The following is a 24947-nucleotide window of genomic DNA, read 5'->3' as shown; positions in this document are numbered from 1 at the left end:
TTTCCCAATCACGATACAAAATCAGCCGAAAAATGTCTCTTTTAAAACAATTTAAAGACCAAGCGCAGGCTATTTGATTGCCTTCTTCTGAGTTGATGTCTTTTCTTCGTAGAAGTATCCTTCTGATCGGTAGCAAGCTTTCAGCTCCAGCAGCTTTTTTGGACATCTTATGAGTGCAAAGATATATTGATAAAGCTAGTTCCCAGTTTCGAGATCTCAAGGAAATACAGCGATCAATTTATAGAAATTGTCATGTCCGTTTACAATTGAGTTTCCAGAAGTCTTATTGTGCCAGCAACAATGTTGAGATCCAATAAAAAAAGTAAATCTATTAGAGGTATTAGAGGCCCACATCTAAATCAGTGGGTTTCAGAAAACCATTTCAGCAAAATTTCTGGCAGGTGAACGGGGAGCGTCTATGCTAACTGTATTGAACGCTACCTGTTCAGTTGGCAGGGATTTTGTTGTAATGATTTTTTGAAACCTACAGATTTTCGATTTTTATTGAATCTCAATATTTTTATGCTAGCACCATAAGTAATAAAACTCGATTGGAAACAGACATGACAATCTCTTATAAGTTGATCACAGTATTTTTCTGAGATCTCGAAATTAGGAATCGGCTTTATCAATATATCTCTGACACCGCGACGGGTACAAAGGGACGTCACAAAATTCGACTTTTCAGGTTTTGATCAAATTAAAATTAGCTCTTCATTCTCTTTTATTTTTTATCAAAAATATATCAAAATCAAAAAAATCACCGATTTTCATACATAACTCGAACTTTAATCGCATTTCCTGGCAAACTCTATCTTTACCCGTTTGTATTGGGCGGCAAAGATATTTCCCTTAGGAACGCTCATTCGAACATTCCTGACTATTGTATATACATGCTTTTAAAACACTTTGACAGTTCTTTCTTCTGCTCAAAATAGACCATGAACCCTTCTGCAGAATTAGGATAAGTCCATAAAATTATTCTGTCCTCATTCTTTTGTAATTTAGACAAAGAAAGCGATATATTAGCATCTGATTTGCAAAATTTGTTTGTTAATCCGATTCAACGTAATTGAAAGGCCTCTACCTCAATCAGCTTCAGCTGCTTTTTTATATTTAACAAAGCCCTGGTAACCTTGATTTTTTAAAGTGTTGCTCGATGAAGGAAATGGGATCGCTTGATTTTTGGGTTTCTCAGACTCTTGGAGAAAGTTTGTCGGTGTAGACTCTGGAAATCTTTCATATTAGATTACTGCTTTTCAGCTTTAAAATGTCATTTTTAGGTTTCTATTCGCCTTAAAGGTTGGAGTTGAGGTTAGTTGATACTTAACTGATTTGGTTTGAATTTTTACCGTCAGCAGAATGTCAAGATAAGGGATTTAATATATTTTTTCCAGCATCCTGCTTCGAAGTCGAAACGTTTGAGTCCTATGTCTTCTAAATGACAAACTAAAAGATGTCATACTCTTCAATCCTATAGCGTTCAAAAATCTTAAAATTGTTCTTGGGGCATTCCTTATTAGGTGCTATTGAAATTAGGAGCTCGTAGAAATTTGTTGTCATTATTAATGTCTCATGGAAGCTCAAAAATGTTCCGTTAGTTTGTCTGTTGCCACTTTCTAAAATTGGATATCGGGATCGGGACCCTTCAAAAGGTTTAGAAGTTTAAAAGTTCCCAGGCCCATAACACAATCAAAATCCACCACTTATCATTCAACCCCTGATATGCGGCAGCAAAAAAATATAATATTTTTTTCTCAAACTCTCCCCAAGCAAAGAGCAATCTTCATTCTTCAGTCTTAACAATGAGTCCTGCGGTAACAATAGGACATTATATGGCTGTGGCTAGGCTATAGCTTGCCTGCCAAGTCTTCTTTGCCATCGTGTATTCTATTTGAATGGAGCGTTATTTTTTGGTGGCAGTGGAAGAAGAAGAAGCTGACATCAGTAATGGCGGCGGCAGCAGCCAGCGGTACATAGTGACGGCAACTGTGAAGCATATTTCATGTGCCATTAAAGTTGCCGCACAATTTAAATACTTTTGACAAAGCATTTCTCCTCTTAGACCTCCAGTAGCAGTAAAGCAAAACCAAAGTATTCCAAGTTGGGTTGTGTTTATAATTTATGTAGGTATTTAGTCTTTGGTTTGGGTGCTGAACGTTGCAAAGGGTGGTCGATCTGAAACTCTTGGGCTTGCTGGCTGGCTCTGGCTTTGTTGCCGCATTTACCAATCGCTTATAGACCACTCGTAATATCCGTCTATAATGAATGGAACATTACTCGTGCATACAAGTTAAACACACAAAAAAAGACAAACATAAAGATGGCACATGTCTATATATTCGCACACATCCATATTTATGACCTTAAGACTTAATCCTGTGACGGGAGTTGGGAATTCATTATCAGGAAGAGTATAGAAGACAGACTCAAAAGAGGGTTAAAATCAGTTCCATATACTTGTTACCTACCAATGCAAATGATTATCATAAGAAGAAGGGATGCCTATACTTCATACAGAGACTTGAATCTGTATTTATTTCTTATTTTGTGTCATTCGCAATTTTACAGATGGTATCTATCTGTGTGTTTCTTTTTCAGTTGTCACCTGCAGATTTGGCAGAGTGAGTTATGTCTGTGCTTCTCTTTGCCTAGTCGAGTGTTTGTTGAGATGACATTTTTTTTTTACTTCTTTTTCGTTTTTTAATGGAGAGCCTTTAGCTCAAAAGATGCGAGGTAAAAGAAGTCTATATTATAGAGCCAGGCATATTGAGGAAGAAAGCCATAGGGTTTTCTTTGAAAGACTATGATGAAGATGGATTTATGAGTTCTAACTTTTTGAAAAAGATTTATTGTCGCTGGAAAGTTTATTTTTTGAGAAATTGGACTTAAAAAATGACATCAACTTGAGTTAGGAAAACCAATGTTGTGTTGAATCATTTTCATTGCTTTTTTCATTTCGATGGATGAGGATGAGTTTTATTTTAAAAGAAAATTTGTTTTTTTTTTTTACAAACACACTAGCGGAAAAAATAAAGGGATAAAAAAAAATTCCAAATTTTTTTTCAAGTGACTGTATTTCCCTTAAAAACAGTCGCATTTAAATTTAAAAAAGGATTTTTTAAAGCTCGAACTTTCTAGTTTTGAGAACTTATAATGAAAAAAACTACCTGTTCGTCTCAATCCTATTGAATACCGTAAAAAAAATATCCCGTTTTTTTGGTCTAAAAACTTGGAAACAAATTTTCCAATCTAACCACTATATGGGTGGATTTATTCAGCTTAAATTCTCTTTTTTTTAAAGTTCGATACGAACATTTCGACACTCAGATATGGGAAAAGGATCCTTTTGTCTTTAACCATCAATATCTCAGCTACCACTGATTGCACAAGAATATTTAGAAGTGTTTTGAAATCGTGAATAAATTTTCCAAGAAAATCAAATATGGATTTTTGAAAAAAAAAAAAATTTTATTTTTTGCAATAATTGGAAAAATCAAGAAAAAAAAGACTTTTTGGATAATCAGGCCCAAAGTTGCAAATATCGTGAAAACTAGTAGTTTTTATTGTGCCTTTTACAGCTTAATATGCCCACAAAAACTGTACAAAGTTTCGATTCAATCCATGTTTTATTGGAGCGCATTTTTGCAAAAAAAATTAAAGAATCATGATATTGACCTTAAATCATAATAATCTTAAAAAAAAAGTTTTTTTGTATGCATTTCTATTGATAAAAATGTCATAAATTCAAACATTTGTATCAATAGAAATGCATAAACTTTATCATTAATTCTCAAAAGTAGTAAGTTTGAGCTTTAAAACCCTCTTTTTTAAATTTCAGTGCGACCGTTCTTGCTTCACTTGAAAAACCGCAAATAATTTCTTAATCCCTATGAAGATTCCAGAAAGAATTTAATAATAATAAAAATACTGGGTAGCAAAGGTTTCGTTTTATTAACGTTTAATGAACTTTATCGAAGGTTTTTGGGGCGTTGAACTATAACCCGAAGTCAAACATTTTTTATCAGCTTGAGTTTTTGAGATATTCTCGTTACAAAATCTCAGTAATCAATTGTTTGCTACTTTTAAATAATTTCTTTAGCTTACAGTGATTTTGTTTCAGGAAGAACACAAGTAAAATCTGTAATTGGGCCCAAAAAGCCAAGATTCATTTTATTTTTGGTTTTGATGACCATTTAAATGTTTATACATAAGTTCTTAGACGTTTTACACAAATCATTGGCTTTTTGGGCCCAATTACAGATTTTACTGTCTCTTCGAAAAAAAAAACACCCTTTCACCTCAATTTTTTTTTTATGAAAACTCTTTATTCTTGCTTTCTATCAATGCTTTTACCAAATTTCATTAGGGTGGCCCATCATTTTTGTTTAACACTAAAAAAAACAGCCTTTTAACCACTATATTCTTATGTGTCTATAGACTCTTCTTTCTAATCTCAAAAGTAACATAATTGCTGAATTTTAATAGGGTACCACTAATACTACTCCTGTATTACTCATTTTTTCAAATATACCCATAGTTTCTATACACCTATAAAAAACCCCCTTTCACACGAAAAAAAATTTATAAACTTGTTTTATTCGTAATTCCTATGAGAAAGACAACATTTTTAACAAATTTCGTAAGGGTATCATTTATACCACTGATTTTATCGGACTTATGGCGGATTTTCTCTATTTCTCAAAAAAAATACCTTTTAACCTAAAATATTTGTATAGACTGCTTAGATTCTTGGTTTCTGTTATAAATGAAACATTTTTACCAATTTTCATTGGTGTAACAATTTTTTCCCGGTTTTTGTGGTCATATTTCTGAATTTCATCATTTCTTAAAAAAAAAACACACACTTTATAAATTCTTAATTCTAATAACAAACAAAACTTTTTCACCAAGTTTTAAAAATTAATAAAATTTAAGTCAGCTGATATAATACCTTTCTCATACATAACTCAACCCATCAAAAAAACACCCTTTCACCAAAAATATTTTTAAGAACTTTATGAATCCTTTGTCCCTGCTTTATCTAAAACTAGCTATTGATATTGGTGACTTTTTAGTAATTCTCTAATTTTTAGTGCATGGGCTTCAGGTCTTTTTGTCACAACGTTTCGTCCATGTATATGGACATCATCAGGTGAACAATGGTTTCTATTTAAGAATTGATAAATATTTTAAAAAAAGGTTTACAAATTATTTACAATAATGAAACAAAATATTTGTTTCATTTGACCTGAAGCCCATGCACCAAAAATTATTTATCTAAAACCTTCATCCCGAATTTCATCAGTGTAGCATGTTTTTAACATGGGTTTCGGTTATATTTTACCTGTTGAAGTCGAAAAACAAGCAATCTTGCTTTTAATCGGCTATATTTTGACTTTATTTTTACGTTTTGACTTTATTTTTATGTCATTAGATTCAGCATAAAAAATACCTTAAAAACATGTGTCATATGATAATATTCGACAAACAATTTTGTTCACTATATTTTTGACCTTCACCTCCTCCCTCCGCGTAAAAACACCCATCCACCCAACTTTTTCTTATAGACTTTTTTTTTATCCTTGGTTCTTACCCCAAAACCAAACTTTTTGCCAGGTTTCATGAGTGTAACAATTTTTTTTTTTTTTTTTGTAGATTTAATGTACTATTTTAGCTGTAGAATTTTAAACTTCCAATTTTCCAAGACAATACGGGACATGTACCTATGAATAAGCCGCCTTACATCGTTTTTAGGTTCAAGAACAAATTGAAATTGTATAACGCGAACTTCACTTATAATTCATTATTTCTCCTCTCTCGTTTGTATTTAATATTAAAATGTTTTAAAATTAATGTTCAAAATTAAAGTTATATAAGGTGTCACGTCATTTTTGGAATATGTAACAAATTGAAGCAATAAATTTAATAAAATAAAGCTTTTTTACATTTTTTCAAATACATTTTCATAGGATATCATTTGTACATATTCCAGCTTCATCTGCCAACAATTCTGGGTTATCTTAAATAAACCGATTTCAAATCCCATAGGGTTATGTCAACCCTTTTGTTTTTTTTTTTTTGTTAAATAAAATCACCTTTGGAACAAAACTGCATAGAACTTAACTTAAATCAATATTCCCTCCCACAATCCACAAAAAAAAACATTATACTCCCTGTCTATTCCATAGAAAACTTCATCTCAGTCCTTTGGGACTTTCAACTTTATTTTCTTCTTGTTGTTTTTTGTTTGTGTGTATCTTTTATGTTATCTGCTTGTGTCGGAGAAGAACTACAGATGTCGGCGTTAAGTTCATCCAACTGATTTATAGTGTTGTTAGACCCTTATAAAATAAATATAGGTCATCCCCCTGCTTCGACTTTCACTTCTTATTTAGTTGTTCAGGAATAAATAAAGAAAAAAAAACGTATTTTTAATGAACTCACAAGATCTGAGAGTGGACTTGGCGCTACCCAAGTTTCCGGGTTTGGTATCGCTTCAGCTAAACACGGATCGAAGCTGGACGGTCGTTTTTTCACAAAATCAATGGGCAGGCTATAGTCATCACAGATTGATATCTGAAATAGAAATAGAACAAAAAATAATTACATTGTATATGGATGAATGTGGTGTAGGAAGGTATTAATTATAGGATATTTCTCGAGTTAAATGTGGCACAAAGATTAATGAAATACAAATAAAAGGTGCAGTAATGAAAAAGATTTGTTTTATTGTGTGAAAATGTTATAAATTGGTTTTATCAATAACACATTTGAGTTGTTATATAGCAGTAAAATAAATTTCTATAGTAGGTATTGTCTTAGTTTCAGATGTTCTCTTAAGGCTTCCAAACTTTGTAATTTTTTTTATAACATATAGTTACTGCTGAACAAAATCAACGGAAGGCAGGCAAAAGTTGCAAGTTTTTTAAGTTTTTATAAATTTATGATATGATATCATCAGTGGCGTAGCGTGGGGGAGGGGGCAAGGGGTCATAGGCCCCGGGTGGCACTTTGTTAGGGGGCGGCAAACTTCTAAATATCAACAACACTGTACAAGAATAATTTAATATGTTTTGCCTTTATTTATTTATGCTTAGATTAATTTAATTAATTAACTTTATTTAATATAATATTGATTTATAAAAATGAGTTAAAAAATCATACGGTCCAAAACGAAATTTAATCCATTAGAAGAGGGTTGTGTATATGGCTTTTCATACTTGCAAGGAAGCTGCCTGTGTAATCAGTTTTTACTGAAATTTAATCCTGTTTTTATAAAGAATCTTAATAAATAAATCGTTAAAAATGAATATGAACTAGCGTTGTGTCTTTGACTTTCTGGAACTTATCGATAATTTTGAATACGGCCCTTGCGAGTTAGTTTTTTTTATTAATCAGCACAGGGTTAGTTAATGAATGTATGAATAAAGCATTAATCTAAGAGTAACGAAGAAAAAAATAACAAAAATAATAAAAAATTATTAAATTATTATTAATCTAAGAGTTATAATTATTTCATAAAATGGTTTATTTTGCGGCTGCTGTTCGTATGAATTTGTTTAACTCTGGTGAAAAATCTAAAATCTAAATGCACCAGAAAAAAAATAATAAGGGGCGGCAAAAATATGTTCTGCACCGGGCGGCAAAAAACAACGCTACGCCACTGGATATGATGATTCTTTTTAGTAGGACGCAAAGTATTATTAGTGATTGATACCTACTAACGGGAATTTTTAGAACATTTGTATGTACCTGTTACACGAAGCTAGTGCACCGTTATATTTATAAGTGCTAAATACCCTACTAACAATTTTGCTTCTATAATGCTTTACAGAAGCAACAATTGCTATGTAAAGCTTTATAGAACCAAAATTGTTTGTCGGGTAATAATTGGTCGTTTGAAAATAGGCATAAACAAAAAAAAAACCGTCTCTTACTTACTTACTCATAAACAGGTTGTTAAACGCAAACTTCAACTAATTTTTAAATTTTTGTTATTTAAATTTTTTATATAGGCATTATTATATTTTTAAATATTATTCGAAAAAAAGTTAGAAAGGTTTAAACATTATGTTTAAACAATCCTTTTCCTGTTCAATTGACACTTTTTTAGGATTTTTTTTTTTTCGAAAACAATCTTAGGTATTCATTTTTGGGGGTTTCTTTTTATTATTATTTTATACTTTTATGTCATTTTATTCAGAAAAATGGGTTTTAAGTATCAAGCATTTTTTTGCTTTTGATTATGAAAGACTTAAAATAACCTACCCTTGTTTACAAGTAAGGAGTACTTACTTCAATTATAAACAAAAAGAAGCATCAAGTAAAAAAAAGTTTAATTTTTGAACAAACATAAATAGATAAAACATAAGTTGCTGTTATTTTAAAACCCTTAAAATATGTAAGAATGTTTATTATCGCTATAAAATCGTTAAAAATGTATTATTATCAAAAAACAAATTTTTTGTTTTTTTAGTTTTAGTTAACTTATTGTTTTTTTTTTTTTTTTTGTAAACTTTTTAAAGTAAAAACTATTTTATCAACTTTAGAGATAGAGCGTTGCTGTTTCTTCTAACTAGACCACTTAAACCAGATTTTGGGGGTGTTATGAAATTTGCTTATACCGTTTCGTAATCATTACGACAAGCTCTACAAAACTTGATAGTTTTCTGCCCGAAATTTTTTTTTATTGTTACAATATTGATAGCTGAAGTAAGGGTGTTAAAATCAACAAAGATCACTTTGATTTAACTATATACTTTGCGTAGAACTTAAACTTAAATTTGCTAACAACTTGAATATTTTTCAAAGTTGTTTCAACTTTAAGATCAATCAGTTAAATCAACGTTGATTACATTTAAAGTTTTGTTATTTCTATTTATTGTTGGAATTGGCAATAAATTGCTCCGCGAAACGCAATTTTTCCCAAGCGAGCTAACAAAAGCTATATCATTGAAAAAAGGTGTGGGATTCGAAGGCGAAATTGTTTTTACAAATGACTAAACATTTTTACTGGGTTTAGGAAAAACTTTGTTGTATTTTTTAGGTCTTCATATAAACTTTTTACTGATTTCTTCTGTAAAGTTGCTTTAATTTTCTAACCCGTATAACTTCATTTCAGCTTTAATCAAACCATGAGAATATTTTCGGTTGTTTTCCTTTAGGAACCTTTAGGGAATAAATTTTTGATCAAATCTGCTATGGAGTCTACTTCACTATCAAGAAGGTACAACGTTCCTGAAAAAAATGAATGAACTGGCCAGAAAATTGGATTCACGAAGGGAATTGTGTCAAATTATTATACTTTTTGTTTAATGTTTTTATCCTAAAACATCTTCTTCCCAAAGTTTCTGTCCTCGGAAAGGATGAATTATGGTGATTAAAAACAACATGGAAAATGAAAACAATATCTGACACTACCTTAATTTTATGGAATGGTGGGTAGTTTTGGGATACCCTCCCCTTATTAGTAATTTTGTCATCGAAATGTCAAAATTAATTGAAATCTCAAGTTCTATACCCAAACAAATTTATATATTTACAATTTACCCTTATACCCAATACAAATATAACTCACATACTTAGGTACATATAGAACTTAAATTAGAAAGTCTAAAGAATCCTTCCTTAATCCTATATGAAAGCAATGTGTACATACAGAAAGATAGAAATCTTCTATATCGACAATGGCCTTTTCTTTCCAATGTATCTATCCTTTCAAAACTGACTTTGAGATAGAAATTTGATACTTTTGCAGGTAAAGTGAGGTGGAGTCATTAAATGAAACAAAAAACCTCACACACATGACAAATTCACAAAAATAAAAAAAAAAAACACTCCTTCTCTGACATCGTCGTCGACGTCCTACAGTCGTCGTCGACAGCCATTATCATCATCTTTCAAGCGGTGGTGGTGGTAGGGGTGTCAACTGTCAATACACAATGACAGGGTGGCAATGAAGTAGTTCATTACAGTCTTGCCCTAAAGTAATGTGTCAAAATGTGTGATATGACTCAAAAGGATTGTTATTTGTTTTGTGGTAGAAAAGGTATTAGAAAATTTTGGTCTCCTTGCTCTTGTTATCCGAGAGGATTTTGGGTTGAAAATGATATGTGAATACACAAACAAAACACACACACAGAAACACACTCGCACATTCACAAACATGACTTAATGACTCTTTTTGCTTTGTGTGTTGCGTTTGTGTGTTTTCTTCGACAACAATGTGTTCACCAGTGACACTTAAAAGTTGAAGGTCTCCGTTAAGATGCCGCAAACCACTCCAACAAACACTCGCACTATAAACTCGAGTGGTAAATTACTCAACAAGCTGTTTTTGTTGTTGTTGTTTTTTATTTTTTATTTTTGTTTTCTCTCTTCTTTTTTAATTACACACAAAAACAAACAAGAAAATAAAAGACAAAAAAATTTAAGGACCTCTTTTCTTGCTAACCTCAAAATACAATTGTAACCTGTACATTTGACGACAATTTACGCAATACCACTCAAGTTCGTCAATTTCACAAACATCGACGACAGTAGTTTTTGTCAAATTAACACATTTCGGATGAAATAGACCCGCACATGGCCCCGAACACGTAACATAAGCTTCAGATTCACCAAAATCTATCCAACACTTTTTACAGAATAACATCCTGCTTGGAAAGGATGTTTATGAGAACTGTGTGTTACTAAACTGATGGTAGGAGACACAATTTTTGAGAATCCATGCATCCCAAGAGATCCATTAAAGTGCATAACATCCAGAAGTGATAAAAAAGTAAAATAAAAGGCTTTAGGGGGATGGTTGTTGTTGTTGTTTCTTGATGAACAAGTGGTAAAAGCATTAAAACAATCTTCCTAACAGAGTTGAAAGCAAGATTCCATCAATACGAGAGACTCCTGCTATATTGCCTTATCCAGAGAATAGAACATTGAATTTTTAATAAGCCTGGCGGCGCGGTTGTATGGTGGTTGTCGACAAAGCTCTCTCTCTAGTTTTTGTCCTTGTGAAATGAGGTATTGACGAAGGTATAGTGCTGTGAAAAAAAATGTTTCGTATGCTAATTTCTATTAGTTTTCTACGTAAAATGCAGCGCTGCCCTAAAATTTAGGATTATAGTTGCCGATTATGTAATTATGTTTAAGGAAGCCGCAAACATTGTTAATCCGATTGATCAACCTATTTCTTCAGAAGCATTAGCTCTCTCTCTCTCTTCATATTCTCAATACTAATCAAATGTATTCTAGCAATTCTGTACACCAAAGTTTTTCCAACATATTTCACGCACTCACTTTCTCCAAAATTGTTAATTTGAGTGCATTAAAATCAATGGATCTTTACTTTAGGTAAGTGAGGTTGTTAGCATAGCTCAAGAATAATTGTAGTTAGCCAAGACCAAGAAACACAGTCACAAATATCATCAAACTTAATTGTTAAGACCTCAAGAATAATCAAAAAACTATACAGGGTGTCCCAAAAGTTAACGTCGAAACGAAAACGGTAGATAGGGTAAGTGGTGACAGTTATCAGAAAAATAATAAAAAAAAATCGCAGCCATATATTTTGGGAGTTATGGGCATTTGAAAAAAGTCGAAAAAATGGTCACCCTGTGACGGTTTTTCATGTGCCGTGACTATAAATCTTAATTTTTCTCATTTTTTTCTTTTGTTACGGAACCTTGAATAACCCTGCTATCAAATGCATTCAAAAATTTTAACTCAGCTGCATCAGTTTTAAAGAAAATATTACTTTTTTACCCAACTTAGTACTAAAAAATTTTACATGACTCTAATTCTATGAGCCGTAGTGTACAAAAAATGCACTACAATGTCTCGGCAAGTTGCCTTAAAAGTTGGTGTGTTCAATTCTCTTTTAAAAATAGTATAACATTGTTGGGAATATTCCATAAATAACCGAGATAAATTTTTTTTCCTTAAGAAATCCGACTTTTTTATGAGGTAATTTTTCCATATTATTCAAGTTTTTTACTCTTTCAGAACCTTTCAGAATACAAAAACTTAAATAATATGGAAAAATTACCTAAAAAAAAGTCGGATTTCTTAAGAAAAAAAAAATTTATCTCGGTTATTTATGAAATATTCCCAACAATGTTATACCATTTTGAAAAGAGAATTGAACACACCAACTTTTAAGGCAACTTGCCGAGACATTGTAGTGCATTTTTTTACACTACGGCTCATAGAATTAGAGTCATGTAAAATTTTTTAGTACTAAGTTGGGTAAAAAAGTAATATTTTCTTTAAAACTCATGCAGCTGAGTTAAAATTTTTGAATGCATTTGATAGCAGGGTTATTCAAGGTTCCGTAACAAAAGAAAAAAATGAGAAAAATTAAGATTTATAGTCACGGCACATGAAAAACCGTCGTAGGGTGACCATTTTTTCGACTTTTTTTTCAAATGCCCATAACTCCCAAAATATATGGCTGCGATTTTTTTTTATTATTTTTCTGATAACTGTCACCACTTACCCTATCTACCGTTTTCGTTTCGACGTTAACTTTTGGGACACCCTGTATAAGTAGTGTTTTCGTTGGAATTACGCAAAGTTAAGCAAAGTATTTTCACGAAAACCCTCCAAAGCCAATCAACTTTTAATGCTCTTTTTCTGTGAATAGTCCATGGTTTCCAAGAAAGATCCACTTCTTCAAATAAAAAACGACTTATGCAGAAAAACGGAAGAACTTTGAAGAAATTAGACAAAAAAAAAATAAACAATAAAGTTCTAAAGATGTAAAAGATGAATTAATGAAATTAAACGGTGTTGGCTAAGCAAAATGCAAGAACAGCAATTAACCAGAAGCACACAAAGTAAGAGGAACTTGAATTCTAGTTTTTAGTACTAAAAAACTGCGGTCTCTCTTTTGAAAAGCTCGAAATATTGTAAATGTCGTAAATCTTCGCTTAACTTGTAGTACCCCGTGTCGCAATTTTCAGTGCGATGGACTATGACGCCAGAGGTCTGGGTTTGTATCCCAACTTCAACCACCTAAAAATATTATTTTTTAATGGGTATCATGAGTATCATTGTCATGAAAAAGTGCATCTCTGATCCTTAGCAGTTTGGACTCGGCGGTTAATTGAGGTTCCCTTCCATTTTTGAAAATTAGTCACACACCTACAGAATGGTTAAGAGCTGTTAGTCACTTGGCCTTGCTCCTGTTATTATTACTGTTATTAAAGTACTACGAAAAACTGTTTTTTTTTTTTTCTAAAGAAAACTAGCCTGCAAATGACCCATAGGGACCATCGATGATGAACGGTGGCAAGAAAGAATTTTAGTGAGGAATTGCTTGCTATAACCTATAACCACAAATATCGAAGTTTTGAAGATCACACAAGAACATTATAATAAATAGTGGCTAAGAAAACTTCTTCAAAGGAATAATCGAAGGCACGACTTATCGGACGGACCTAAGCAAACTCAATTGTTTGAAATTTCACAAACTTGAAATTCAGCTACGGAAGATATTCCAAGCAATCAACCTAAACTGCGATCTTTGAGAAGATCAGCAATGTCTTTTGTAAGAAGCAGCCAGTTTTCACAGCCGCTAAATAAAGGAATAAAAAAAGATTTAGGGAAAACCTCTGCCGAATACTTTGAAAAGAAATTAAGCCTAGAAAAAGTGTCGAAAATCACCCACGGAACTTCTGAGGAAAAGATTTTTTCTATGATGAACAATTTATAACAAAAAGGATATCCAATTTTACCCTGACCCAGGCTTACCAGCCCAAGTGATCAGGAAAATAAGCAAGAGGTACCTGCCACTTTTTTAAGGTTTTAAAAAAGAAAGTTGAGGCGCACGTTCCAAATTAATTAGAGATGTCTGCTATTTCGGATTGTCTTAAAAAAAGGCAACATTTATCAAAACTAAAATTTGTGTTGTAGAGGCGCCTTATGCCGACTTTTCACGAGTCGACTTTTGTCGTGCGCAGCGAAGGTTTTCGGCGTAAGTCGAGTCGGGTTAATGCAAGCCGCAGGGGACTAAAGTAACAATCTCCATAGAAGAACCCTAGACGACTTCAGCCGTGCGATATATCGTGCGGCTAAAATAGACTCGTGAAAATTCGGCTCTACGATTAGTTAGACTCATACGAAAAAAAAATGGCACCTTAAAATAAGATGATTTTCCGCTTAAATTAAGTGGATTTCTTTTAAAATTGCATATTCAAGAAATTAAGAAGATTTGTCCGCTTGTTTTTAGGTGGTCAATAAATAAATTAATAATTTAATATTTTTTCACAGCACTGTATATAAGAAGTCCATACAATATTGTGTTAGTAGCAGATGTTTTCAACTGGATGACGTCCAAGTTTTAACAAATCTGCATAGGATCACCTTTAAATATGTACACTAAGTCCGGCCAAAACCTTGTGGTATTCATAATGCGACAGATTTACCAACTAGATTTGTGTTGCATTCATATATGCGCTGCGCGCAAGTTGGTTGCATTAAGGTAGCCTCCCTGTATCTTTGTTTATAGGCATGCTATATACATCATCACATCTCTAAAAGGTTCCTTTCTACTCTGTTCAAGGAATATAAAATTAATGAGCAAGCTATGCAGGTGAATGAATATAATTCCTTCTTTTTTTTTTTGTATGGTGTTGTTGTCATTGAATAGAAAAACGAACGTAGAAGATGGTTAGTTGGTTCAAGGAAGACTTTTGGCCGAGTGCCGCGGGTTAGTAATCAGCGTGACATGGTTAAATGGATGTTTATCTGGAGTAACTATAAATTGAAAAAAGAAATTCCACTGTGTACAGATATCTAAAGATACAGAAGGTGAAATATTTTATAATTTAGAATGAATGCGGATTTGTTAGCAGAGCAGTGCTATGGTTGGTAGTTGGGTTGGGTTTGGGTTTGGGTAAATGGTTGAACAGTTGAACTAAATCTTTAGAGAAATTGCATAGGTACCTGAATTAGGAGTTTTGAAAAAAAAAAAAAAAAGAAATGTGAAAATGGAAGTGAAATGTAATTATGGTTTACAAGCAGGCACGTTTTTTGTTATTTCTGGCCTAGAAACATATTTAAGAGTGTTGGCCCTAAAGCGAAACAAAACACTGAACAACATTTTTTTTAAATGATTGAAGACAACAAAAAAAAATACTCTCTGTAAAAAATGCTATTCATATAGATTTCGGTATAACATCAGAGTTTATTGGAATTTTTTTTGGCAAGCATTCGAAAAGTCTTCTACGAAATCATGAACATAATATCAAAAATAAATCTGGAATCGATGGAGCGTTCAATGCTGAATAATCACTTTAAGGATGCCAACTATTTTCTCTTTCGTGTTCCAGGAAGGAATAAATGACATGAAACAAGTTGTTTTAATAATTCCATCAATAAGAATTTTTACGCTATGTTAGTATTACCAAAAAAAAAAAACTTAATGGAAAATACGAGGACAAACTGGCTTCCAAATATATGTATGTTAGAGGATGTATAGCAACTTTGCAATTAAAACGAGCAACAAAAATCTGATGATAAGGCTTTCCCAATGCTTTATGGTTGATAATTATATTAGGCTGGTATATGGTTCTTGGGAAATTTTCTCTGGTCATTTTTTGTGTTGATTTAAATTTTTCAAATTATGGGTTTTTTTTTAGAGCGTCGAATTTACCATGGAAAAATGCTCAAATATTTTTTTCATGGCGTTAATGCGCGAATTACAAAAGTAAGCAGAAACAACTCAACTCGAAAATTTAAAAGCGCCACATCTAAATATTTTAGATGTGGCGTGATATTTTAGAGAGTGACGTGACAACCATTTATGTAGGTTATGTGTATTTATAAGATTAATTTCACAATTTACTTAAGTAATATTTATTTAAAGTATGTTAATTTTATACTTTTGTAAGCACATAGTTAATATTATTTAGGGAAGAATAAGGAAATAAAAAAAAAACAAAGTTCGCTGCTCAACTCTTTTGTTTAAATAGCTCTAATTTTTCCTCTTAAAACTGCTTATTTATCGACATTCAAGTTTAACCAAAAATAGTAAGATAAAAATAGGGTTAAATGCAATTAGTGGTGTTTTAATTTATTTTAGCACGAAATATTACACGGTTAAAAATTCTGTCGTAGTTTTTAATACAACCTTTGCAATTATGGGCCTTTTTTAAAGCAAAAATTATTAGTTTTTAATATTCCGATTTTATTACAGAGTTTTTTTTTATTTATTTCAAATGCAAAAAATTTAAATGTATTAGATCGAAATACAAAACATTAAAATGTAATCAAAAGTATTGAAATATAAGAAAGTTTCCTTTGCTCCTAAATTATAACTTTATCTGGTTATGAATTGAAATAATATAATCGTCTTCTTTTTTTAACGCAAGAAAATCAAATTTTAATCAAACTATTTTAAAACGTAAACGAAAATGGAAGCCATTTTAAAAAAGAAATACATTTTTTTTGTGCATGGATTTAGGGTTATCGCAACCTGAAAAAGTACCTATACAAAACTATTTTGGTTAAGAAAAATGCTTTTGGTAACCTTTTTTCTGACAAAAAAATCTGAATTTGCACTATTTTGAAAGCGCTTTGTTTTTTTTTTTTTCAAAGTAATATGTACCTATGAATTACTGACAAAATTTTGATTGGCAATAAGATTTCACTTCACATAGTTTGTGTAAAAAAAATTAAAGAGATAATAATAATCAACATTATCATATTTATGATGAGGAATCATTTTATTAAATAATGTTTTGTTTTATTTTAAAAAAAGTAAAGAAAGAAAATACTTTAATTAATAAAAAAATATTAAAAAAGAAAAAGAATGAAATATCATTATGTACTAAACTGAAACATTAAATTCAGGAAAACGTCCTTGATTTTTAATACAAAAAAATTTAAACGTCAATAAATTTTGCATAAGACTTAACAATGTAATACAGCCAAATTAATATATTTAAATAAAACATTGGTGTCCCAACTAACAATTTTACTTCCACAAGGTTAGGATCTTTAATTTCTTGCAGCTATTATCTCTACAGGGCTTGTATTTAGTTTGTGAATCGAAAATTCAAACTTCCGAGGCTTAACTTTCGTTAACCGCTTCCTAGAAACCTAGTGCAAGTGGAATTTAAAAATTTCTACAAGCATTAATGAAATTATTTCGTTTAAATTTCAATATGGCCACATGAAATTCCATTGTAGAAGCACAAGAAATAAAAGCCAATAACTTCTTTTAAATGGCTTTGCAAAAGAAATTGTATTAGAACTGCTTAAAAAATCTTTATGAATGCTATGTATTTTTTTTTTATCCAATTCGAAAATTATTAGACTCAAAAATGACTAAGGTAGGTTTTTTAGTACGGTAGAAGTAACTACAACTTATACAATTGCCTTAAATGCATTTATTATTATAGTTCTATATTACCAAAATTATGTCAATAGTATATGAGTCGTGATATTCATTAAAAAAAAAAAAATTACGTTGAATTTCAAATAAAGCGCAGTTAAACGGTTTTGCCTTTTTAAACAAATATTCCACAAAATAAATGTGTTATACATAGTTACTACATTCTAATATTTGAATTAAAAAATTGTTGAATCATTGTTTTTGATTGAAAATTATGTTTAATATCACTTTCAAATATAACGACTTACATAATTGTATGTTTTGCATCTCTGTGTGAGAAAAAAAGAAGTTCAATTTCCGGCGCATGCGCGAAAAGCTTTTAGTTTTATATGTTTGCCTTAGCGAAGTTAGGGGATATTTATTTATATTTGTAGAAGTCCTTTAAGTACAAGCAAAACATTGTAAAAAGCATTAAATTTTATAAGTTTGCCTAAGCGAAGTTAGGCTCCCTAATTTTATTTCTAGAAGCCCTGTGAAAGTGAGTACAAGCTAAATTTTTTAAACTGTCAGGCAAACTCATGAGAATAAGAAATATTTGGATAAGTGCCATTATGGTGACCATTTTTGGTTTTTTTATTCATTGTTATAAAGAAATAAATGGAAAAGTGAATCTTTTCATATCGGTAATTGGTTTAAAATTTTTAATAGGTTTACTGACCAATTCGGAGTTCATATTCAAGTAAGTGGAGAAGAAAGGAAAACAAGATTTTAATCTTCTCCACTTATTTAAATATAAAATAGTGATGGACATTTTAGATTTTTTATCTAAGTTCAAAACAAAGTTAATTCTCTAATTTTCAAGAAAAAGCCAAAAGCCCAAAAAAATTAAAATTTTTTTTCTGCTTCGGAAAAATGGGGTTTGACGGCATCCGGGTGAAACCTCTAAAGTCTAAAAAAAACCGAATTTTTCAGATATTCCAGAAAAAATTGTTCTTGAGTAACAAGTTATTCTCTTTCATCTTCTCAATAATGACATGGTTTGACAATCAGTATATAATATTATTTAGTCTTTATTAAATAATTTTTTACAAGATAAAAAAAAAAAACAGAAAATAACCAAAAATAATAACTTTGAAAAAAAAAAAAACACAAATGGTCACCATATTCTTTAAGATAGTGCAACTCATCAGGAAGTTAAATCGAAGCCCTTAGGAAGCTCTGGTTTCAACTAGTCCAAATTTGAAACTCTTTTATTATATACCTGAGTAGCTCGATGGGTAAGGTACCGGACTATCAATCAGGATGTACGAGGTTCAAACCCAGCAAAATGCGTCAAGTAAGTAAGAAGTTTTTTTCTCAATACAATTGTGTTTGGAAATTTAATTTCAGAAGCAAAACTTGTCTGGATCGAAAACAAAGAAGAAAATGAAAAAATAAAAAGTAATAGGTACACAAAAAAAAAATGAAAAAAAAAAAATATTTTTTTTCTTTATTCTATTTAAGATATACCTCGTTAGACTTTCACAATCCTTCGACAAGTCTACTCAGAGCTTCTAAATAAGAATAAAAGCCTGCAACAATAATACACATTTTCAAATTTCAAATGTTGGTTGTTTCTATAAGGCATTAAAGACATGTTATGAGTCTCTCCAATCAACTTGCATATGACTCTTCTAAGGCCTATCAAGCTTCTCGGGTGGGCCAGATGGGCTTCTCTATGGTCGTATACAAGCAATATTTCTAAAATCGAAACAGCTTCGTTAGACCCTTGTGCAAGTAAAATTGTTAGTTGGGGTTGCCTCATATGTAACCCAAATTTTCTTAGAATCTACACCAAAATTTTTAACCGTGTAGAAATGTAGTTTTTCTTCGAATTATTTCCATTTTCTCTTTTCTTAAAAAAAAAACTTATTTCGAAAGAATACTATAATAATTTTCAAAAATTGACCCAAATTGACTCAACAATTCCCAAGTTGAAATTCCACAAACGAAAAACATTTAGTTTTTATTTATAAAGATTAAATATAATTAGGTAGGTACTTCATTATGAGATTAAATATCGAATTTCCATTTAAAAAATAAACACAACCATTTATGTACATAATATCTGGTCAAAACGCCCATTTATACATATAAACCACTTAATACCAGAAAGTCACTCCCAACTTTAATTTCATGACCTTCTAAAAATCTACCACATGAAAAAACACCATTTATAATAATTTGTCAAAAAAGTATAAAGTGCTCTTCCATTTGAAACGAGAAAAAAATAAAAATAAAAAAAACCGTCCTTTTATTTTTTCCTTAAATCTGAGACCTGGTTCTGGCTGGCAACTCTACACCACCCGCATCTACCACACATAAAATTTAATAGGATAACAAATATTTGGTATATGCCTCCGGATAAAGTAGCTGATTGTATTTCTGTGTGTGTTCTCTTTCATTCTCATTCTCAATTCTGTCATAAGCTATGTTCGCGTAATCTATGAGATAATACCCTTTGTGATGTGAATGAATATACCCTCCTTTTTACCTACATACTATTGCCATACAATGAGTCGTCCGACACACTTGAGTTGGGGGTAACACATTTTCGATGGATCCAAATAAAAAGAAATAAAATTTGGCTGAAAGCCAGAGTGGCCCCCATTATGCAGGAAAGTCTATAGTAGGTATATCTTTTTAATGGCGGCTTCTCGTTCCCCAGCCTCTCGGTGCTTCGGTGGCAGGCAGTTGATTTGTGATATTTTATATCCTCTTGAGAGTTTACTTAATCGCCTAAAGGGGTTGAGCAATGAATACATTTGGGCTGTGGTTTTTTGTTACCGTCGTCGTCGGATTTGGTCGTTCTTCGACGACCTTGCTCTTCGCCAAAATTTTTGTTTGCACATCACTCTTCTCTTTGAGGCTTTGGGAATTTGCTTAAAAAAGTTCAAGAATTTTTCGTCTGCTTTTTGTTAAAGTTATACTTCAATAAAGCAAATTCCTAAAGGTCGTATTTTGTTTTCATTTTTTTTTTTAGTTTTTTTAAGAAAAAAATATTTAAAATTATTTTAAGCCTGTACAGTGTACATAAGCAGTTTCATCGAGGTTTTGATATCGTTTTTGTGCCTGCACTTGTTTTGAACTTTTGTGGGAACAAATTCTACGACATATCGTAATTCTTCAGGACAACTTGAAATACACCGACTTTCTTAAAACATTTTTTGAAAAAGCCATCCTTGATTTTGCCGAGATAAACATCAATTTTACGGTGGTTCTCTACCATTTTGTCGGAGAAGTCTGTGATTTTATTATCCAATCCGTATTTTGTCGTTTTATCCGAAAGATTCATGATTTTACCATTCCGTAATTTAAAAGGGGCTAACCGTAATTTATCGAATCAGCTTGTTAGTTAACGGAGGAAATGCGAGAAATTACCCAACGAACCGTGGTATTCTTAAATCAACCTGAAATTTTACAGAAACAATCCGTCAGTTGACCAAGATAACGGTGATTATAACCAAGTTTTTAATTATAATGAGGAAAACCAGGATTAAACTAACAAACATATGCATGTGCATTAAATAACGGAAGAAATTTACGATTTGGCGGGGTAAACCCGTCATTTTACCGAAGTTCTATGATTTTAAAATGTAAAAATTCCTGAGCAAAATCATGGTCTCCGGTAGTAGTAATTTCTGATCGTTTAAGACAACACGTAATTTGACATCGTTATTAATTTGAGAATCCCGTGAATTTAAAGAAGAAATCCGTAAATTTATAGAAGAAATCCGTGATTTTATCAGGATAAAACGTGTGATTTTCATGGACTATTTCGTCGTTTTATATGATCCGTGTTCTCCCCTGAGTAGTTCTGGAGTATCCCGAGCCGATATCTGATTTTATCGAGGGGACATGTTATGAATATTATTCAGACAACTGGATTTTACCGGGGATCTCCGGGATTTTATTAAATCAATTCTTAAATTTACTGAAGCGACCCACGATTTTACCTGATCAATTTTTAATTTTTACGAGACGGTGATATGTGAAATTTCTTCAAAAAATTCACAGTTTTAACAGATTAATCCTTCATTTCACCGAAGTAACCGTGATTTTACAAATACAAACTGTAGTCAAATTAAGATCTTACGGGATAATCTCTTCTTTAGTATTCCATGAGTTAAGAAGTAAAATCACGGTTTATAATGGTTGTCAACGAGATAACGCATGATTTTATCAATTTTACATCATTTTGTTGAGGCAACACTTAATGAATCGTTGTTTAACGGAGTGATCTTTAATTCACGGAAGCTAATTGAAATTTATAAGATCAGCCAGAGATTTTATTGGGAAATGCTGTGATTTTTTTTTTTTTTTTTGGAGCAAGCCGTAATTTCACTAAATAGATACGGAAGAAATTCGTAGTTCGTAGTTATAACTCAGCAATTCATAATTTACCGAAGCAAATTTGCATTTGACAGATCATCCCGTGATTTTAAACCGAATCAAATAATGAATAAGCCCGTGATTTTATAACAGGATCCTGCTATATTTTCGGAGCATTCCGTTCTTTTACTAAATGTTGCTTAAGAAATTTGTGTTTTTTTCCCGGGATATTTGGTTTTATAGAACCAATCCCGGATTTTAACGGACCAATCCGTGACTTATCTGAAGTAATCCATGATTCTGAACCCCAATTACATTTGATTTACCCAGAGAAAACTTATGGTTTTTACGGAAGCTTTTGTGATTCAACAGAAGTAATTCGTGATTTTATCGCCGGCCGTAGCCAATTAACGTGGGATTTCACCGAAGTCAACAACTGGTTTCTTTCAGACCACCCGTGAATTATTTACTTTGGAATCGGTTCGTAAAAATAAGCAATCCATAGTTTTACAAAGCCAAAGCGACATTTCTCGAATCGGCCCGTGTTTTTAGTGGAATCCATGATTTTACAAGAACAATCAATTATGTTCTTGAAGGTGTTAATATTTTTACAGCACCAAGAAATCAAATAACTTGGATAAGCCAAAATTTTACTCAGTAATGACAAAATTAACGCTTAAACTGAAGCTTACGTACTTCCCTAAATGTGTCTCTTAAAATCCGCTTTTTCAAGAAAACGTAACAAATTTCATTCCCTTCTTCCAATTCAAAACTTTTCCCATAAATCTAATTGATAATGTCAAGCGAATCCATCATAAAATATACACATCATTTGACTGTTATACAAAATCAAATAGACACCAAAAAAAAACCAATAAATTCTACATTGTAAATCCCTTTTTTAAAACAAAAGTAAACATTTTTTTATGAACATTATATAACAAAGTGTCAGAAGTGAGATTTTCTTCCAATCCAATCCCTAAATCAAAACAATCATTCGTCGGTGAGAAGTTAAACAAACCACCTCTACCGGAGAAAAAAACTTTTCCCATTGAAACAGAGAAAAGTTTTCCGCACGTCTGCCTGATTAGAAATCGAAAAAAAAAATGAAAAACTTTTGCACGGAAGCCGAAATATGATTCATGGACTTGAACATTCTAAACAGCTGCTTGTGTATATGGGGGTTTCTTTCTAGACATGACTAAAGCTCACCAAGAACACCCCTCTCTTGTTAGAGGTCTAATTACCTCTAATCCCATTTATTCGGTATTCGCCAACAAGCCCAAGCTGCTTTTCCTTATGTGTGTCTCTTGTCTGCATTGAAGAGAGGGACACCGCCACCATGGGAGGCACATTTTACACCAGAGCGAAATGTATTGGATTCCTATTTGTCAAAGTCGACAGTTTTTCACTTGGATGGTATGTAAGACTTTTAACACACCACAATCAGCAGAAAACTATGCACGAGTCGAGTACCAAAGCCACAAAGATTGGCCTATAGAAAGGGGAGAGAGTGGAAGAGGTTGTCTTCTGTCGAATTTAATTCAATTACTTGAATTCGAAAAAAGTCGTAGTCGTCGTCGCAGTCTCGTGTTGACAGCCTTAGGAATGCCAAAGTCTCTTTTTTTTCTTCTTCTTTTTCTTGAAATCAATCGAGTTAGAGAGAAGATTTATAGTCCCATGTCGTCGTCTCATCGTCGACACTGCGAGAAGATCTACAAGGCACTGGAGATTGGATTTATGTCTCATTTCGACGAACTAAGAGAGATTTGTTGACTTTTATAACTTGTTCTTGTTCGAAATCTTTTTACCTCTAGGCGTCACACAAGTAATATCTGTCCTTCCTTCCTTCCTTGGAGAAGAAGCCAGTTACTGAGTTGAATTCAATTGGCGACACAAAAAGTAATTTGTAGCCAATTAACTAGTGTCCTTGCATTCAATGGGAGTAAAAGATGGGTGGTGAGTTTCTTCAACTGGAAATGTTTTTCTTGTCGGTTTGGAAGGAATAAGGAATCTATTGAACTATTGTTATGCATAATGTGACATCTACAATATTGTTGTCAGGAGTGACTTTATAACGAAGTGCGCCCTTGTACCCGATTATGGGGTAAAATTGTTTGCGATGACAAATTTATCAGATTTTTGAAGTAAGCGTCTTCGCCCGGGAGCCACTTTTTTTTTATTGATTCAAAGTTAGGCGTTCGATGATTAAACAACTGAATCATAAAAATCAATAAGCACACTTCAACAGAGAACCTGAAACTCAACGAAAGAATGAAAGAGGAATTTCACAAATCACCGATTGATTCAGCAAACGTGAGAAATTAAACGTCGAACTCAAAAAATTATTAATTAAGATTCTGGCGAATCTATATTAATAAGGGTGAATTCGACAAATAAATGTGTGAACATTGTAAATTTTTGGAAATATCTATCAATTAAAGACCAGAATCGGAAAAATAAGCGAAAGTATCCAGCAAATCTAGCAGAGCAACCAGTTGCAAACACAGAAATTAATTTGTGAACCTGCAAAATTAACCAATTAATTTTGCTAACTTCTGACAAATTAATAAGCAATCTAGGCAATTTGACAAGAGAACTTGGTTAATGGACCGTTTTAACTCAACAATTCAAATGACGCAACTGCAGAATCAAGCAACGAATTCAGTAAATCTAAGAGGACACCCGAAAAATCAGCCCGTAGACCCGGCAAATCAATGTACAAATCTGCCAAATTATTATACAAACCTGACAAATCGACGGCAAACCCGCAGATAAACGATTGCAACTGACAAATTTTTAACTAGTAAACGGAAATCGTTCCATCTTTTAAGTAAGCAGCAGCCCAGTTTTGTACCTGGTTTTTACTTGCTAAAACTTTTCCGTGCGGAAGAGTTCTCGAACTTCAACCGACTCTTGAAAATGCAAAATTTTATAGACCGTAGGTGACTTAGACAAGTGGCACTCTTTAAAGCCGATGAACAAAAGGGACCGAGCTTTGAGTTAAAATGAAGAAAAGACATAAGGCAATGAAAGTAGCTTCGGAAAAATGTTACTCAATGAGAAACTGACTCAATTCAGATGTTTCTAATTTCGGGGCAGTATTGCCCATCAAATATTCAAAATTCAAGCCAAGGCGAGAATATAAAAAGTCAATAATAACACGGTGTTACAAAAATGAGGTTTCAAAATATACGCGGGCGGAGATCTATCAAAAACTAGAAGACATAGAAACATA

At 32.1% G+C, this 24947-nt stretch overlaps 1 protein-coding gene across 3 annotated transcripts in view; it reads right to left on the bottom strand.

Annotated features, from left to right (window-relative positions):
• LOC129919405 (uncharacterized) overlaps positions 1 to 24947 on the bottom strand; it is a 194577-nt gene that overhangs the window by 21349 nt on the left and 148281 nt on the right. For 2 of the 3 annotated variants that reach the window (XM_056000271.1, XM_056000270.1), the window contains exon 4: positions 6448 to 6579. In XM_056000271.1, the coding sequence (XP_055856246.1) occupies positions 6448 to 6579 (132 nt within the window). Of the gene's footprint in view, positions 1 to 6447; positions 6580 to 10456; positions 11228 to 24947 lie in introns of those variants that run through there. The other variant, XM_056000272.1, reaches the window with a different exon arrangement.

Source organism: Episyrphus balteatus, chromosome 4 (genome assembly GCF_945859705.1).
Source record: "Episyrphus balteatus chromosome 4, idEpiBalt1.1, whole genome shotgun sequence".
In the NCBI taxonomy this organism is placed as follows: Eukaryota; Metazoa; Arthropoda; class Insecta; order Diptera; family Syrphidae; genus Episyrphus; species Episyrphus balteatus.
The sequence above is the reverse complement of the archived record's forward strand: the minus strand, read 5'-3'. Positions and strand labels throughout refer to the sequence as shown.